This window comes from Crassostrea angulata, chromosome 8 (assembly GCF_025612915.1).
Source record: "Crassostrea angulata isolate pt1a10 chromosome 8, ASM2561291v2, whole genome shotgun sequence".
NCBI lineage: Eukaryota > Metazoa > Mollusca > Bivalvia > Ostreida > Ostreidae > Magallana > Magallana angulata.
In genome coordinates, this window is record NC_069118.1 from 22303961 (window position 1) to 22322365 (window position 18405).

The 18405-nt window shown below is 31.7% G+C and overlaps 1 protein-coding gene across 2 annotated transcripts; it reads right to left on the minus strand.

The window, feature by feature from the left end:
* Positions 1–1106: 1106 nt before the first annotated feature.
* Positions 1107–18190, minus strand: LOC128161553 (uncharacterized). Of its 2 annotated transcripts, XM_052824865.1 has the most exons (5): positions 17966–18190; positions 16652–16756; positions 1784–1817; positions 1537–1652; positions 1107–1216 (listed from the first exon to the last, which is right to left on the minus strand). In XM_052824865.1, exons 1-5 carry the CDS (start codon positions 18114–18116, stop codon positions 1107–1109), a joined length of 516 nt encoding a protein of 171 aa, XP_052680825.1. In that variant the 5' UTR covers positions 18117–18190. The 2 variants fall into 2 exon arrangements, with proteins under 2 accessions (XP_052680825.1, XP_052680824.1); XM_052824864.1 differs by lacking the exon at positions 1537–1652 and having other exon boundaries at positions 17966–18162.
* Positions 18191–18405: the final 215 nt, after the last annotated feature.

An 18405-nucleotide genomic window follows, 5' to 3' on the forward strand; every position in this document is an offset into this window, starting at 1 on the left:
CGTTGCGACACATATATGATAATACCAAAATACACTTTTTCTTTTACTGTTTTTCTTTTATATCAAATACATATCATCCTTCATTGTATAGAGTGGATATTAAAAACATTTTTTTTCTAATTTTTCCACTCTTGATTGTTTCACATCCATTAAACCAAAGACGGAAACAAATACACTAAAGAGATGCTGCATGTACTAGGAAATTCTTTTGCAATTTACTCAGTTTTTCCTTAACTTCGCTTGACAATTCATATTGTCCCTTGAGTGAATCTAAGATAGCTAATTTCTCACTCTTTTTTCTTTTATCTAGATTTGCAAGTACTTTATCAAATGTGGATGCAGATTCTTCTATGTATGTATGACGGAATATTGATGATAAGCTGCGTATTTCCAGCATTATTCAAGAACAAATTCCGATCTTCAATTTTATTTTATTTCTTGTACAAATGTAACTCATATAATATATCATCGATAAAATATGTAGATAGATTTTTTATTAGGCTCTTTATATAGTTTAATAAGACTACAAAAAAAATCAGAATCTTTATATTTCCATCCTTTAGCAAACCATAGACTATAGTCTGTCCCTAGACATTTATGCTGCACATTTGAACGGTTTTTAATATTCTAATTTTTAAATACACATATACATGTACTTATGCAAGAAGTGCAATTGAAATCAATGAAAGGGAAACTTTCCAAGATAACTTCATTCACTTGTTATCATTTTCCCTCGTAAATATTCACAGGAAGGAAAATAGAATTCCTACGGAGATTTATAATTAGGAAGGTTGATATTTTTCTCCATTCGGAAGTCACTTGGAATACCTCGCACATTTTTTAACGTTTTCATCCGGGCTTGATTATGTCTGAGGCAATGCAAAATCCTTGTATCTTTTTTTAGCTTTGTATTGAAACATAACAAGCTAGAGGGGGCGTTCTAAAAGGGGAAACTTGGGATTTTTTTCATACTATTGAATAAACATCGCCTGAATCAATAGGTATTTATAAATATCGAATAATTTAAAAAAATATGCGGCAAAAATATATTTGGACAGACTACAATTTTGCTAAAAATGTTTGGCTATATTTGTGAGTTTATGTAGTCAGGTCATTGTGGTTAGAACTATTTTCGTGAAACTACTTGGTTCTTGTGTTTGAATAAGACCGTTGTTGGATTCTTCTTGTCGTTTACCATTCCGTTGTCGACGACGATCTAAATATTGTTTGAAAAAACAAAGTACAATTTTCACTCAAAATAAACATTTAGAATAAAAATATTCATAGTTTGCAAACAACGTTAGTAAAAAAAAAGGGTATACCAAACAGGTGTTACGATAAAAGGCCATAAATAAAAATTATTTTAACATAATAAAAAGTATAAAGCAGATAAACGTTAATTTGCCAGCAATTTGGACGGATCAGGTAAAATTATAGTATTTATAAAAATGTAAAAATTATTAATAATTAATAGTTTGAGGTGAGTAATTAATTGTAAATGAAGTCCCATGCGGTCATGTTTTTTAGCATACGTACATTTATAAAACAGTATTCCAGCCACAAGGACTAAAATGGCAACAAGTATCAACACAATCAAAGCGACGAGTACACTGTTCGTGTCGGTGGCTTTTGTAGTGAAGGGTGTTGTAGAACTAAGATAAAATAAAAGGATTAGCTGTCTTTTATTTTTTTTTACTTTTTAACAATGATTGTAATTTCACCACGAATTCTAATGATTCTAAAGTATAGGTGGGAACAAAAAATTATTAACAAGTCAACCTACCTTTCTCTTTCCATGACATATCTGCAGACATATTCTACCAAAGTTAAAAAGAACTAGAGACGAGCTCGTTGCAAGCAACGATTAGGTTTTCCGTCGTAGCTGCGTCATACTTGTGACGTATTACAAAAAATTGATAGCTGACCATAGTACAATATTAGATGTATAAACACTGAGAAACAAAGTATTATATATCTGTGACCGCGTAGATTTTACGGTGATAGAGAATTCGTCTGGATCTGCATTGGTCGTGTGCAGTACGAACCGGGTGAGGGAATGTTGGCGTAAAGTGTATAGGGTATAATGTTGTGGCGCGCTGTGGGCCGTAAGCTAAAACGAAGGGTAGGTTTGCCGTATTACCGAAGGTCCACCAGTTTACAGTTCCAGAGAAATAAACAGGCAATTGGTGCAGGATTCCGTTTTTATTGGACGAGACTCAACGATGGCAACATTATAACAATTTAACAGACAGACATGTTACAAACAAGTCGGATATGGCCAGTAGTAGCCTCCGGACTCGAGACTCTGGGAGAGTCGGACGTGGCCGGAGCTGGCCGCCGTATTCCAGACTGCGCATTGACAATTGTACATAACTATTTATAAGAATCTTAACAATGAGTATAAATTGACAGGTAATAATATAAGTAAGCTGAGTGAAAGGTTCACAGATATAAAATAATTAAATAAACTCAGTGAGTCTTTAATGTCCAAGAAATGAAAATCTGATAATTGCACAATGATGTTTTAAGAGATTAACAGTCCTTGAGACATGACACTCTGTCTCTTTGAAATCACATATAAAGTCTGAAAAGTGTCAATCACTAAATAAAAAAGTAACTTTGTAAGATATAAACTGTGAGAAAAAATTACGAATTTTACAAGTAAAGTAAAAAAAAAAATTATAATTGAACAGTGCATTTTGCACGATGATACTACATGTTTATAAGCAAATATAGATCTTAACACGTTGTCTCTAGTTTGATTCGCCGCATTTTATTCACAGAGTGGGACTGTGGTTATGCCCGGTACGAAGGTAAAAAGACCATTGGCAAACGTTTTACACGCATTTTTATCGAACGCAAGCGCCAATAATTCTCTTAGTATATATGCGGAGATCCTGGAAATTTTACAAGGGGTTTTGAAGAATAATTTTGTATTTCGATGAGAGGGAACATGCGCGGATCAGAAAAATTTTCCGGGGTGGGGGTTGAAAAGTCAGACGGTTATTTGAGTTTGCCAAGGGATGTCCGAGGCATATTTGGTAAGTTTATAATGTACACGTAATTGAAAGAAATTTCGCTGGGGGGGGGGGGGGTCTGGAACCCTTCCCCTTCTAGATCCGCGCACGGAGAAGACCGATGCCGGTATTTTTACTCTAATTTTAACCATTTTTATTTAAATATTCATGCTCATAATTATCAGAAAACCAATATAACCTTTCAAAGCAGTTAAAACTTAAGATACGAACCATTTAGTCTCGGTGAGTATTGCGTCCGCGTACGAAAATAATGGCAATTTTCAAGAAATTCGGATGGACGATCTGTGTCCTAGGTCGTCCATCCGATTCTTTTTCTAACTAAAAGCTACAGACCTGCAGTTAGAGATTGTCAAACTCTTATTGATTATATCAATTTGTTTGTCTCAAAGAAGCATTTTTTAAATCAATAAAGTTTTACCTTAAAAAAAAGAAAGAAATCGGGCACAATTTTCAATGTTAGCATTTTACAATTTTATGGTCAAATAAAATATCAAGAAACAACTCTTCATTGCTTTATCCGAAATATTGCATGAAAAAAAATTTACATCGCATTTTTTAAATTACAAAAGGATATTCAAAATGAACTTGGATTAACCGCTAACAAACAGGCATAAAGAGAGACTGAGAACCAATTTCTTCTCTCTTTTTTTTACATCAAAAGAAATTAAAAAATAAATCAAAATATATTTTTTTATTTGTATGCGTTAATGAAAATGTAGATCAGCAAGGGGTTCTTTGTCGTGCAAGCACCTACTTACATATATAATGTAACAGATTGTTACACGGGTCTACAACGATGACATATCGAAAAGGCAATATTGTGGGTGAAGGATGAATGTGTAGTTTGTTTTTGAAGTTTTTTTTTTATACATATAATTATATTTATCTGGATCGGTTATGTTTGTTAGTTTGTTTTGTTTATTAAAGAGGGGAATTAAGAAATGAGTAATTTCCAAGCACGTAGCATCGTTTTTGAAAGTGGGGGGGGGGGGGGCAAACTCATCCAACAAATCTTGACAAGCAAAAAAAGAATTTTTCTTTAAAGAATTTTCCAAAATTTTCAAAATTTCACTCATAATACCATGATTTTCATACCATTTTTTTTACATGCTACAAAAAAGGGGGGGGGGGGGCAACTCCATGATAATTCAATTTTTTATGTAAATTTTAAACAAATAGTTGCTGAGAGAAAAAGTGGGGAGAGGACATCTTTATGTCATATAACATGTGAAACTGATTTCATTCCACCCACAAGCTTGAAATAATGAAATAATTTTAATGAAAACAATATAAATAGACGTCATAAATCCCATATCAAACGACATATTACCACTTGATTCTGCGCGTCTTTTTAATGAATTTATAAACAGCGGCAAATTCTAAAATGTATTTTTAAAGGTAATGTTAGCTGCAAGTCTGTAGACCTTGTATGGAAAAATTTCGGATGGTAGTCAATTTTTCCGGGATACAGACCGAGCGGTACATATGCAGTTAAGGTAACTAAGAATGATTCCAATAAAATACTTTGCTGAGTAATGCAAGCTTTTAAGAAAGCAATTCTTATATTTGTTTAAAATATAACACCCAAATACTTCGTCTTACATTCGCTACTTGTAGAACAAGCAGGACCAGTATCAGTCTGACCGGCCTCACCATATACATTATTGGAATTTAATTGTCCTAGCATTGCATTGCTCTGCATGTACACAATTTCTTATAAAAATTAAACACTTAAAGTGTTCATCTATATGGCTACACATAACGTACACGCGTGATTCAAAATAACCAACACGGAAAACGGTAAAGAATTCAGTCATTGATTCTACATTTTATAGAACTTGTAAAAAAAACACATTGCGGGTCTGAATGTTTGTTGATATGTCAATCTATCAATATACAGTTTGTTAATTATTTTCGATTGCTAAGACTACAGCGTATTTGATGAACATTGAACAACATTTTTTCCATGCCACTTTTTTCCATGGAAGATAGCGAATGTATACAAGTATAAAGCATTTATAAAATTTATTTTATTTAATTACCTCTTTAGAATTGTGTATGGAATAAATAATTTATACGTTGCTGCTGAAGGTTGTTTGGTATTTTCGTTTGTAGATGTTTTGCAAGTAAAAAACTTGAAACGCGGGGCAAGTCATAATTAATATCCCTGATAACCGTAACTTAAAACTAGCGGCATTATCGTATACGAATATTAAGTTCACTTTTAAAAATCATCTCCACGATGATAATTATATTATATCCATCGCAAATCAGTATTTCTTTTTTTGCTTTAAAAGAATTGTTCTATCGGGAGCAATCCCGCGTTCGTTTAAATTGCCATCGTACATTTGTCATGTCAGTAATACACATTGTGCTTTATATGACGGCCGTGTATACGTATTGCAGAAAAGTTGAGTTTAATTACCATGCATTGGAACCATTTTATTAACACATCTCCCAGTACTGAAACAATTCAAAATGTCTCTGTTACAGTAACACAGTGGGGCGACGCGTTAAACGTGTACGTCCAGCTCTACAAGCACATGCATTATCGTCTAGGCGACGGCCTGAATACAGCTAGCGACTCTCCTATCGATCGGTTACCTGAGACTCGTAATGCATCTAAATATAGACAGGGGCACAGTTATGAAACAAACAACAAAAATAAGGTCAAAGAGGTTCATCTATATGAAATGAAAATGTACATATGAATAAAAACATTTGGGAATTTTATGTGGAATTAGTTTTGCACACTACATGTATCAGTTAGTGCATTACAAGAAGCCCTTTCATAACCTCATAAACGTGCGCACCCCCACAAAAATGGACCGAACTGACAACAATTGTTTCTGCAAATACTGACTATAAATTACGAAAACATTAAATTGAATACTATAGAAGGATTCAAAATTAATTTCTTTACAACTTTGCTTCAATAATGCATTAGAAATTTTTATTCCTTTTTAAGTTATTGACAAGAAACTTTGGACGCCTCTAACTCCCTAATTATAAGGGCCAGCCCTTTTTTCGGCATACCGAATGAAAGGTCTGAGTAAGACCAAGAACTTTTAAAATACATGTTATAACAAATTTTTATCAGGTAGAAAACTAACACGGAAAATGCGCGAATTTTTTTGATTTTTTTTCTTACCTTTGTTTCAACATCTATACCACCCCTTTTATTTGCATTTAAATAATAAATAAAATATATCTCGCACAAATTCAATGTATTAGCTTCCAAACCAGCCCATCTTTGAGACTCTGCCAGTCATCGTTAAAGCTAAACCCCCTGGACAAAAGAAGTCGTTAAATTTTACAAAAAGGGGAATAACTCAAAACCGGATAGGGATTTTCCTCAACTAAAATAGGCAACGACAACATCACGCGGCATGTTATCAGTCCTGAAAATTTCAAAACAATCGGTGAACAAACGAGCGAGATATTAAGGATCAAAGTTGGCGTCTAGAAGAAAAAAAAAAATAATAAGAAATTTGAAAATTTTTCAGAATAATAGTAAGGTTTTCCGCTCCCAGCGGAAAACCTTAATTATATTCTCTCTCACTACGTTCGTTCGAATATAAAACAAATTACACCACGCACATAAATTTGATAAAATTCACATAAAATGTGTGATGCATTAAAACATTAACATGACTCGAATATATTTGCATACTAGGGTATGGGCATTCTCATTCTTTGAAATCAAAGAATGAGAGAGAGAGATAATATGTTTAAGTTTATTTTTTTTTTCAGAAAATACATAGATTCGCTTTCCCTTAAAATCGTTATATATTTTTTGAGAGAATTGACCAGTTTGTAAAATCTTTGTGTTTTATTTTGTCAAAAGTACAAACGATAAACACAGTTTTTTTCCTGGTTCATAATTTTTTTTAAATTTGTTTCTTTTGCAATCTAATTACATATGGTGTATCCTACCCCGGTCCTTGTTGTAGGTGTGTAATTTCCAATTTTCCAATTGATGCTTTGACAATATGCAATATCTGTATTATTAACTTTTTCCATGTTTTAACTATTTCCCTTTGTTCGTTTTATTGAGCTAAAAATGAACATTTTTTATTTCCTACCTATATACTTATACTAACTTATACGTTCTGTAAATGTATCCAACATAAGCTCAGAATTAGTTCAATATGACTGAAAAGTATGGCTCTTGCTTGTATATACATCACACATTACAACCTTATTAGCATAAACGGAACCTTTCTGGTTTTTATATTAACGGAAACATGAAACAAACCGAGAAAGTCAAAACTTCGTAATTCTCGGAATTTTAACGAGACCAGCCCGAGACTCGCGAAAATCGACAGAGGATATCAAATGGAAAAAGTAAGTAAAAGTTTATGTTTCTTTTATCGACAAGCTTTTAATTTATTTAAAAATGCAGAACAATTGTTTATTAATGTAAAATCGAAGTTTGGGGTGATTAGCCTTATCTCGTTAACAGTCTGGACAGCAATCCTCGATTTTGTCAACAATCTTAAACGTGCGAAGGAGTAGTCATTCGCCTGTAAGAACATACTGACATTGTTAAACTTCTCAAAACTCTTTTAAAAGCCTACAATGCATTAAGTCTAGTATACGTGTTACAAAAATGTCGATAATAAATGGTCGTTGTGAAATGTGCCTTGGAAGACGTATTTTGGTATAAAACGTGCATGCAGGTGTATTATACTCAGTTTCTTCACATAATTGTGACTGGCATACGTTAAAAATATTGTATAATTTTTCTATTTTTACACGTTTTTTGTGTTTGTGTCAATTTTGCCTTTGGATATACAGAAAAATCCTCGACATGTTAATGCAGTTTTGATGCATGTAACAATCTCTGTTAAATTTATGTCTTAGTTATTTATTAACGATGAGAGTGAAAATGACTTAATTCACATGGATGTGTATAGCTCCACGGCAAAATCAAGTCTCTTGATCCTATCTTCCTTACTCTTAAAGTACTTGATGATACACTTAATACAGAATGAAATATATAATTGCAAAAAATTTTGCAATACAGGAAATTTCAATGAAATATATGTGTACATAAATATACATTGGGTAGTTTAGTGTTCACACAAGAATACAATGCAAAATATTACACATTCATTAATTTGTAAGTGTACAACTTGTAGATTTTATTCCTTTTGATTTTGCAGAATACCTGTGACCCAATAATGTGACGAGCGCTAAGAATTAGTTTCAAATCAAGTGGTTTGATTACAGAACCGTGCAGTAGAGAACTTTTTGAAGCAGTAAGAAAAAATGAATGACTGATGACTATTACATGTACATGTAGTAGACAGTACTAATAGTATTTTTGAAGGTTACTCAAAATATAATATTTATATCAGCACTATATAAACCACTGATAAACCATGTCCATGTGCCATAGAGATCATTATATCCCCACTAGGAAGGAAATATGGGGTATACTGTTTTATCCGTACAAAAAATTTGCCAAAATTTTCTCAACAACTATTACAGTAATTGCAGATGCTTGAAATTTTAAATTGGGCTCTGTATTAGTGTGCCATAAATGTTGGATTTATATTTTCAGCAAATCTGATTTCAAAGTTCTCTCAAATGCTGATCTTTTTGTGTATTCACATCATTTGGTAATTAATGCTAGCACTGGGATTTTAAACACAATTTTCTTTACTTGCAAAAGGTTTCTCCCTTTTATTTAATATATTTGACATCTTTCTGTCTTCTGGGATATAAATGACTCTGAAGTAACACCGGCCGGTGACTTTTAATCTTTGCTGGATTTCATTACTTTGATACACATGTGTTTGAACTTTCTGAATTTGATGAATATATTTGATAGCTTTCTGTCCACTGGAAAACTAAATTGTTCAAGGCAGTTGTTTTCTACATGGTGATTCTGTGTTAAATATTTTGATTCATAACATTTTTCACGTGTGTGCTGACTCGAATGACCTTTGTTTCCTGATTTTTATGTTTAAGTTATAATGTTGACAAAGTATATCACATGTGACTTATCAGTATTATTGTACACATTTCATTTGTTAAAATCATTTTACTAATGTGCAGTGTTTTGTAGGACATGAATGCATTTTATGCCTTTTAAAGACACTGAAAGTACATGCAACTGTCTTTTGACTTTATATTTAAAATGGAAAGATAAAGATACTGAAAGCTGAGATTAAAATTAGTAGCAATTGATGTTAAATTTACAACATTAGAAAAGATGACATTTTCAGTACCACTTTAAAGCTTATTCTTAGAATAATTGGTTTGAATACATGTTTAATGAATGCACATTTGTAGCGAAAATTCATTCTTTTCACACTCTAAATTTATTCTATAATTTTAGTTTCCAGACCATGACATTAATGAATATTTCTTGAATGGAATACATGAGGATTATAATGGAACCTTATTCTGCCTTTTAACCAACTCACACCATCTTTTGAGGAATAATGTACCCAACCACTGCAGAATTTGTTCTCAACACATCATTCATAACATTCTAATTTATGTTACATAAAAAAAGGTGTTGGGGAGTTACTGAATGAATTGTTTCAACAATAATTGTATACGTAATGAGTACCAGAAACATTTTATTAAGTGCACTTGTTTTGCATTTTTCTGACCAATCTAACATATGTTTTTATACAATTTATGCATATAACATATTTGGAAACAGTTATCTTAATGTAATTGAAATTCAGCATTTTTTATACAAGTTTTTTAAGTTGTATACAAAAAAACCCAAAATGCTTACTGGTAGTAACAATTGACAATGGAGATGATGTATATAATTGATATTAAAAGCATTGAAAATAAATGTAAAGGTCTTGTTCATTAAAACAAAATATTGACTGAAATATATTCATTTTTAGCTATAAAATGCAGTGACATTATTATCATTTTTTAGAATATTATATTCTAGGTTAAAAAAAGGAGGTAAAATGTAAGTCTATTGAATTGTTTTATCTTTTATATCTAAAACTTCTGTGCAGTACATCCTATCCCTGTAATATATCACTTTACTTTTGTATAACAGCATGTCTATAAGTTCTTTGTATTTTTCTCAGAATGATGTATGCACTATGCAGGGCCATCAATGTATTTTGAAACGAGTAAAGTTATTTTTTTCTTATACCTTTCATATGAAAAATGGCATCTATATCTAAAATTGTTGTACAGTACATCGCTGTAACATATCACTTAATTTATGCTGAACTGCAAGTCTATTAGTTTTATGATTTTCTTCAGAATGATATACATGCATGGTCATTAGTTTTTTTTTTCATGATAAGAAAATTGATTCAAAAGAGAGAAATATCATACATCTGTGGGTTTTTTTTATTTATATTATACAGTATATTAATTGTATGTAGTTGTGTAGATTTATACCTGCAAGCAACATACTTTAAATGTTCATCAGGTACATGTACTATATCACTATATTAAAACAAATTTTGATTATAATTGTTTTAAGACATCATAAAAATGCTATGTTGAAATCAATACTATATACATTTTTTTGTTTTATTATAATTGTGCAAATAAATTTGATATGTATGTTAACAAGCCTTATACTGATTGTTATATGTATTATGTTTAATTTAAAAACTTGCAAAACTTCTCTTTACTTATTTTTTTAATAAAATTTAAAAACAGAATATTGTCAATACACTTTTTCAAGAGTTGTCTTTCTTGCAGACAACAATGCATGCTCCCCAGTGTTCATGACGCTGAATATTAAGTAGGCTGTGAGGTGTGTATATAATCTCTCTATCAAAAACATAAAAAACATTAAAAAGGAATCAACTGAGGCAGGTATCTCATTTTTTACTTAAATAGCTGGTACACGCATTACAGATGTCTGATCCACCTCTAACTCTATCGCGGGAATTATGGCGCGATATCACCATGAAGGCATGGGTCAAAATCTATTTAATCATTTGTAATTGAAGCTTGTTAAAAAACTTCTCTTGGGCCTCCCCGAAGCTTGTGCAGTACTCAAAACGGGTCTTTAAACCCCAATGCCTCAATGAGTTTTTTGGGCATAGCTCTTTGGGAGAAATCATTACAGAGCATAATGGGATGTTGCCAAATGTTTTTCTAGATGAATCTGTAGGTTTAGCTCATTCTTTTTCCCGCGCGCACTGGTCTTTGAAAAATGGCATGAAAGATGTCCATATAAAATGATAAACAATCGTTGTAACATAAATAAAGATCATTTTAGCGTTTACTCGCGTGGCTGATTAAATACAATATATGGATATTACGGAATAATAAAATTCCCCAAGACATAATTAAAGAGACTTCATTACCTGTCTATTTAACGTTATAATTGATAAAATTTTATGGATGACGTTTACTCAAATTAAAAAAAAATATTCCACCTATGACAGTGAAAAACCATCTAGTGTATGTTATAAATCATTAATTGTAAATTACTTTTCAATTTTTCAAAAGGTTTCGTTAATGACCATTGAATATTTTTTTGTTATTGAAAAAAATAAAAAATAAAAAATCCCTAAAAATTTCATAAAAGTTGTGATTCAGATTTTCTTCATTGTAAAAACATTACAAAGAATTAAACTATTTTAAAAATAAAATACAGTTAATCAATGGCAGTGTAACTAAATAGATACACAGCATTAAATTTTCAGTAACAATTGTTCAACAATTTAAAGTTCGAATTCCTCGATGAGTTTATCAACTTCCTATCCATTTTAAAATTAATTTAACAAAAAGAATAATGAAGATAACTAATTTAAACTTTTTGAACGTAAAACTACTTAATATGTACCTTAATTATTCTGCTAGCGTAAAATGTATATGAAGTCAATAATTAAAATTTTGAAATGATGGACCTTTTATGGTTTTAACATTTTTCAATATTTTTGTATTTCAGATAATACCAACATAAAGTAATTAAAAGAATATTGGCGTAAAACAAAAAATTAATCATAATGGTACTTGTGAACAAAGTCTGATAAATTTAGTCAGAACTTCCTCAGTTTTGTACGGAAGCCCGTTGATGCTACGTAGGAAAAATATTTTATCTGGCGGCCGCCACATAATTTTCTGGCGGCCGCCACATAATTATTTGGCGGCCGCCAGATAAAACCTGGCTTCCTGATGCGCGCGCATGTTTTAATGGGAGCTTTTTAGGGAGTTCTGGATACACTCTAATTTATTAGTTTTATTAATTATTTCTGAAACTTGACATTAAATATCAATTGCAGAGTTTAGGATTTGAATACTGAATTTTACACCCGTTCAGGAAATCTTAACATTAAAAAACCTTAACTTGACAGGAATTTTATGTACAAACATGTACATAAGGAAAGGAACGCACTGCCTTCTATATGTTTTAATTTTGGTATAAGAATTTACCAACGCAGATTAAAGTCAGTTTTTTTGACAACGACAGCTAGTACAGGCAATATTATCACGAGAGCAGATCCATCTATGACTGCATTGTTAAATTCTTATTCCAAATCACATGAAAGGCAGTACAATAAAACGACCGTGATCGGCCACAGTCTCTCTGGGTAAATCAAAGTACTGAGAGTACTGAAAGGCGGGGTTTTGAAAGTTTGAATTTGTAATTGTTCACGTTTTCCTCCATTATGTTCCAAAAATTATGAGTTTGAATTAGTTGTTTCAATCTATATATAGTATGCTAAAGTTCGGATTTTTGCAATTGCCTGATACTTTGTCATAATTTTGCTAAACCCCCACCGGGACTGTTCTTCATAATTGTAGAAAATTGACACAACGGTATATTATATGAAATAAGACCACAAGAAAATTTTTAAAAAACTACAACTAACCGGGAAAATCAAAACAACTATATTTAGGTATATAATTTAAATCATTATATTTATTTATTTTGTGATCAAAGGGAAAATCTATAAGTCGGACGGTATCTGTTATACAAGGTTTATGGAAACTCCGAAAACTCCCAAACTGTTGAATAACCGAACAAAGTTAACATGGAACTTAGTTATGTTGACAGGCAACTTATAAGTTGTATGTCAACATATTTATCTCGCATGTAAACATAACTAAGTTGCATGTTGACATATTCATCTCGCATGTCGACATAAATAACTTGCATATCGACATAAATAAGTTGCATGTTGACATAAATAAGTTGCATGTCAGCATATTTATCTTGCATGTTAACAAAAATAAGTTGCATGTCGACATATAAAGATAGCATCTAGCATATTGGATGTCACAGGTGGGCGATCAGATTGCAATTTCTTGCATGTCAACATAGTTATGTTGCATGTTGACATAACTATCTTGCATGTCAACATATTTATCTTGCATGTCGGCATAGAAAGATAACTTGCACAGAATAGGCAGAGATATGCCACCATAACCGAACTTCATGCGCGAGCTGAGGTTAAAATACACAGGTGTCCTACATATTAAATAGGTGTTTCATTGGCTTCCAGTTACCACGCGTTATGACTGTTGTTTGTCTCTAAAAAACAATTTGTACATAGAAAATAAAAACAAGTCTGAATTTGCCTTCTCATTCATTGACTCTTTAGTTAATTAAACTGAATATAGATTTTGAACAATACATTGTAAGCAAAATCTATATAGATTATACATTTTGGGTGACCAATAGATAAATTGATATATACAATCTTATCGATTGAAGAACCAACTTAAATGTTAATGTTCATGTTGTCCGGCTTAGTTGAAATATACAATCATGTAATTTGTTTTAATGTTATGAGACATTTTCTAAACTTTATAACGGACAAAACCAGTCATATTCATGATTTAAAAGAACTCTTTATCAATATCTTAATGTCTCTCATCAGAAACTCAGCTGATCTTTCTCTCATTGATAAATATCTCGCACCAATATTAGACCTATGAATTCAGAGATAACGCATGGTTGTTATGTTTTAAATTTTTAATTTATCGTGTGGTAGTACATGTAAATGAAAAGGACTTTTTTCAATTATAAAAAGATAAAAAGTAAGTTTTTATCGTAGTTCTAAAATCTGATTTACAAATCCTTTGTTGTAGCTCCTTGAAAAATTTGAAATTAAATCGCTTTCGAAATTAAGTTCATTTTTCCAAGACACGCATTAAATTGTGCGTTTAATAAACGAGAGTGTATTGAAAGGACAAAGATCCCTGAAATAACAATGTCCTACAACATTTGTTAATTTTACTGTTAAAAGCGTAAACTTTGCATATTTTAGAAATTTTAAAATCAAATAAATCTGAATAGCTAAAATTAACAATTTACAATTATCATATATAACAGCCAATCAGGAAAGGTTTACCCCAAAATATGACGTGATTCATTCACTTTTAGTCTCAATTTTCTAGTTTTATCGATTTGAAAAGCAGATGACTCGATGATTTGGAGTATGATTTTTAATAAAATTTCAGAAACGGTTATATCGTGATTCGTGTAAATTATGCAAGAGTTTACACAAAATAATAGTAAGTGGCGAACGAATTTATTTTTTACCTATCAATTTCATATGAATCGCTGCAAGAAAATCATGACAGCTAAGAAGGTCTAAAAAATCAAAAAAATTTTTATTGTTATAGTACTTGGAATAATCTAGTTGTAAAAAAGAAATAATTCTAACGTCAGATGCCTGTTTGTTTATGTTATTTATGTTAACATGCACTTACGTATGTTGACATGCGAGATGAATATGTTGACATCCAACTTAGTTATGTTTACATGCGAGATAAATATGTTGACATGCAACTTATAAGTAAAGATGTTGCATGTTAACATAAATAAGTTGCATGTCAAAATATTTATCTTGCATCTTAACATAACTAAGTTGCATGTCGACATAAAGAAGTTGCATGTCGACATAAAGAAGTTGCATGTTAACATAAAGAAGTTGCATGTTGACATCAATAGGTAGCGTATCTAGCATCTTGGATGTCACATGTTGGCGAAATTTGAGTTTTTTTTTATAACTCTTATTTGATTGCAGATTTCTTGCTTGTCAACATAGTTATTCCATGTTGACATACCTATCTTGCATGTCAACATCTTTATCTTGCATGTTGACATAATTAATAGAAAAATAACTTGCACACAAGGGACAGAGATATGCCACCTTACCTTGTATAACAGATACCGTCCGACTTATATATTTTCCCTTTGATCACAAAATCAATAAATATAACGATTTCAATTATATACCTAAATATAGTTGTTTTGATTTTCCAAGTTAGTTGTTGTTTTTCAAAAATGTTCTTGGGGTCTTATTTCACATAATATACCGTTGTGTCAATTTTCTACAATTATGAAGAACAGTCCCGGTCGGGATTTAGCAAAATTATGACAAATAATCAGGCAATTGCAAAAAGCCGAACTTTAGCATACTACATATAGATTGAAATAACTGATTCAATCTCATAATTTTTGGAACATAATGGAGGAAAACGTGAACAATTACAAATTCAAACTTTCAAAACCCCGCCTTTCAGTACTCTCAGGCTTTTGATTTACCCAGAGAGACTGTGGCTAAACACGGTCTTTTTATTGTACTGCCTTCCATGTGATTTGGAATAAGAGTTTAACAACACAGTCATAGATGGATCTGCTCTCGTGATAATACTGCCTGTACTAGCTGTCATGGTCAATAAAGCTGACTTTAATCTGCGTTGGTAAATTCTTATACCAAAATTAAAACATATAGAAGGCAGTGCGTTCCTTTACTTATACATGTTACATAAAATTCCTCTCAAGTTGAAGTTTTTTAATGTTAAGATTTCCTGAACGGGTGTTTAGTTCAGTTTTAAAAGTTCAGAATCAACTCTTAAATACCATGTTTTACAACAAACATGTATAATACAAGGCACAAAGTAATATAAAAATCATTCTAGATTTTAACAAAGTCTTCTATACATTCAACTCAACCAGTGTTTCAAAACCCTTAGCTCTGCAATTGATATTTAAAGTCAAGTTTCAGAAATGATTAATAAAACTTATAAATTAGAGTGTATCCACAACTCCCTAAAAAGCTCCCATTAAAACAAGCGCGCGCATCAGGAAGCCAGGTTTTATCTGGCGGCCGCCAAATAATTATCTGGCGGCCGCCAGATAAAATATTTTTCTTATTGGCACCAACGGGCTTCCGTAGTTTTGCTATACATATGAGCCTAATTAAGCCTAATTCAATAATATAATAAAGAAGATGAATGTTAATAATGTGTCAATAAACATTCATTTATAAATACTTTTATGTTTAGAACAAATTTTACACCTGACATTGAACTTTGTAACAATCCAAACTCCAACCCCAAGTAAACAACATCTTTACGTACCGTTCCCTTCTACATGTATGTGTGATAAAAGGATCATTATCCGTGTATCAAAAAAAAATTCAAAGACCCGTGCACGATCGTTTCGGATTTTATTTCCCCTCTGCTCATGATCCCCATCCCCAATTAAACAAATGAAAAGGTTTAGTCAATATAAAAAAATGTAATTTTATGCAGAGCAATGCTTAGTTCGTGTGAGATATGTTTTCCTTAACGGGAGGTTGGTTGAACCATTTCGGAGAAAAAAGTAAATTGAATTTTGTATCATGGCTACGTGTACATACCAACATCAACATCGTTTGACCGGTAGCTATATGGCGGACATCTAGTTTGTGAACAAGACGTGGTATCCAGTTTCTTAGCAACAACGTTAAAAACAGGACATCTATCTACAAATGAAACGAAATACACATGAGCGACTGTGAAAAAGAACCCTTACCATATAAATATATAAATTTGAAACAAAAAAACTTTAACATATTTTTGAAATACTTCTTAACATTTAAAACTTGTGAATGAATAGTACATTCAATTGTATTCTGACTAAATCATGCCCAGATTATTTTATTTCTGAAGGGAAAATACACAAAATATTAATTCTTTTTTTAATTTTATCTAATATTGATGTTGTGATTCTATGTATGGATTATCAACAACAACAGATTGAGATTTTACGAGACAAGATTCAATGATTCAATGGCATGTATTGAATAAAATTTGAAAATACCGCTAGTAAACAAGGAAATTACGAGGTTAAAACTGTACATGCTATCAGGTTCATCAATTATGAATGAAGGTAAAAACGGGAAACATTTACTTTAGAAGTCACATCTATGTTATAATTACAATGTTGAATTCGATCACCACACAAAGAATCGTTTAAACGTTTAAAAAAACAATCATTCTGAGAGTATAGTCTAAGCAATACACGTCCCCTACCGATTTGTGGAAATTGTGAAAACAATGCACTGTTATGCAGAATATCGAACCCGAACATTAAAAAATTGGAATATAAAAAATTAATTTTCTCGAAAATATGTCAACCAGACGCTACAAAAGTGAAAACTTGATCTGTAGTTTGACATTTTGAAGCTGTTCAGCAAATTTCATATTATTCCTCAAACGCATAAAGAAAAAAGTGTGGAAAACTGAAGTGGGACAGACAGACGGACGGACGGACAGACGGACGGACGGACAGGAAAGCTATAGTCCCCTCCGGTGAAAACCGGTAGGAGAAAAAAAACGGCGTTCTCTTATACGAGTTGACATATTTTTCATTACAAGCAATTGTTTATTTTATCTTAGAACATTACAACTCGTGTTTTATTGTGTGTATGGCTTTAATATCAGGACTACATTTTACTAAAAATCGTTTGTGCCAAATTTATTATTGTATATTATTGATTAGTCTTAACGCTTGAGAAATACTTTCGAACAAATGGATACGCCATAAAACCCTTTAAATAAACATTTACATCAATTTCAGAAAGAAACAGTTGTATGCATGATATTCAACGAGTTAAGCAGTCCAAAAATCATATCAAACGATTTCTGCTTATATCGATAAACTTGCATCCATTTTTTTTAACATAACATACCCTTTTCAACCCATATTGGCTCCTTGCAAACCCATCCGATTCTCCCATACTCGTCTATCAAACAATGAAAGTGGTCAGGATTTGGACATCGTTCCCTTGCCACGGATGTCCAGTTTTGGTATGGACAACTCTCTTTAATGACATTAAACATATCTGAATTAAAATATTCCCAGGTACTTTCGGTTTGGAACACTTTGTTATAGCGGTCAATGATTAAAAAGAAAACTACGTCAGTTATTAATAAAATCAACAACCATGTCCTCCTTATTGCCTAAATGCGCATGATCAAGTTAAATACCTTAGACTTGATTCGAGTTTTGGGTTGATAAAAATTCGTCTGCATGAGTTACTGAGTTTTATTTTTAATTTAAAAGTCCCCGCATTATAAAGTGATTTTAACATTATTCGAAACGGTACTAATTTAGGCCTGGTGATAATTA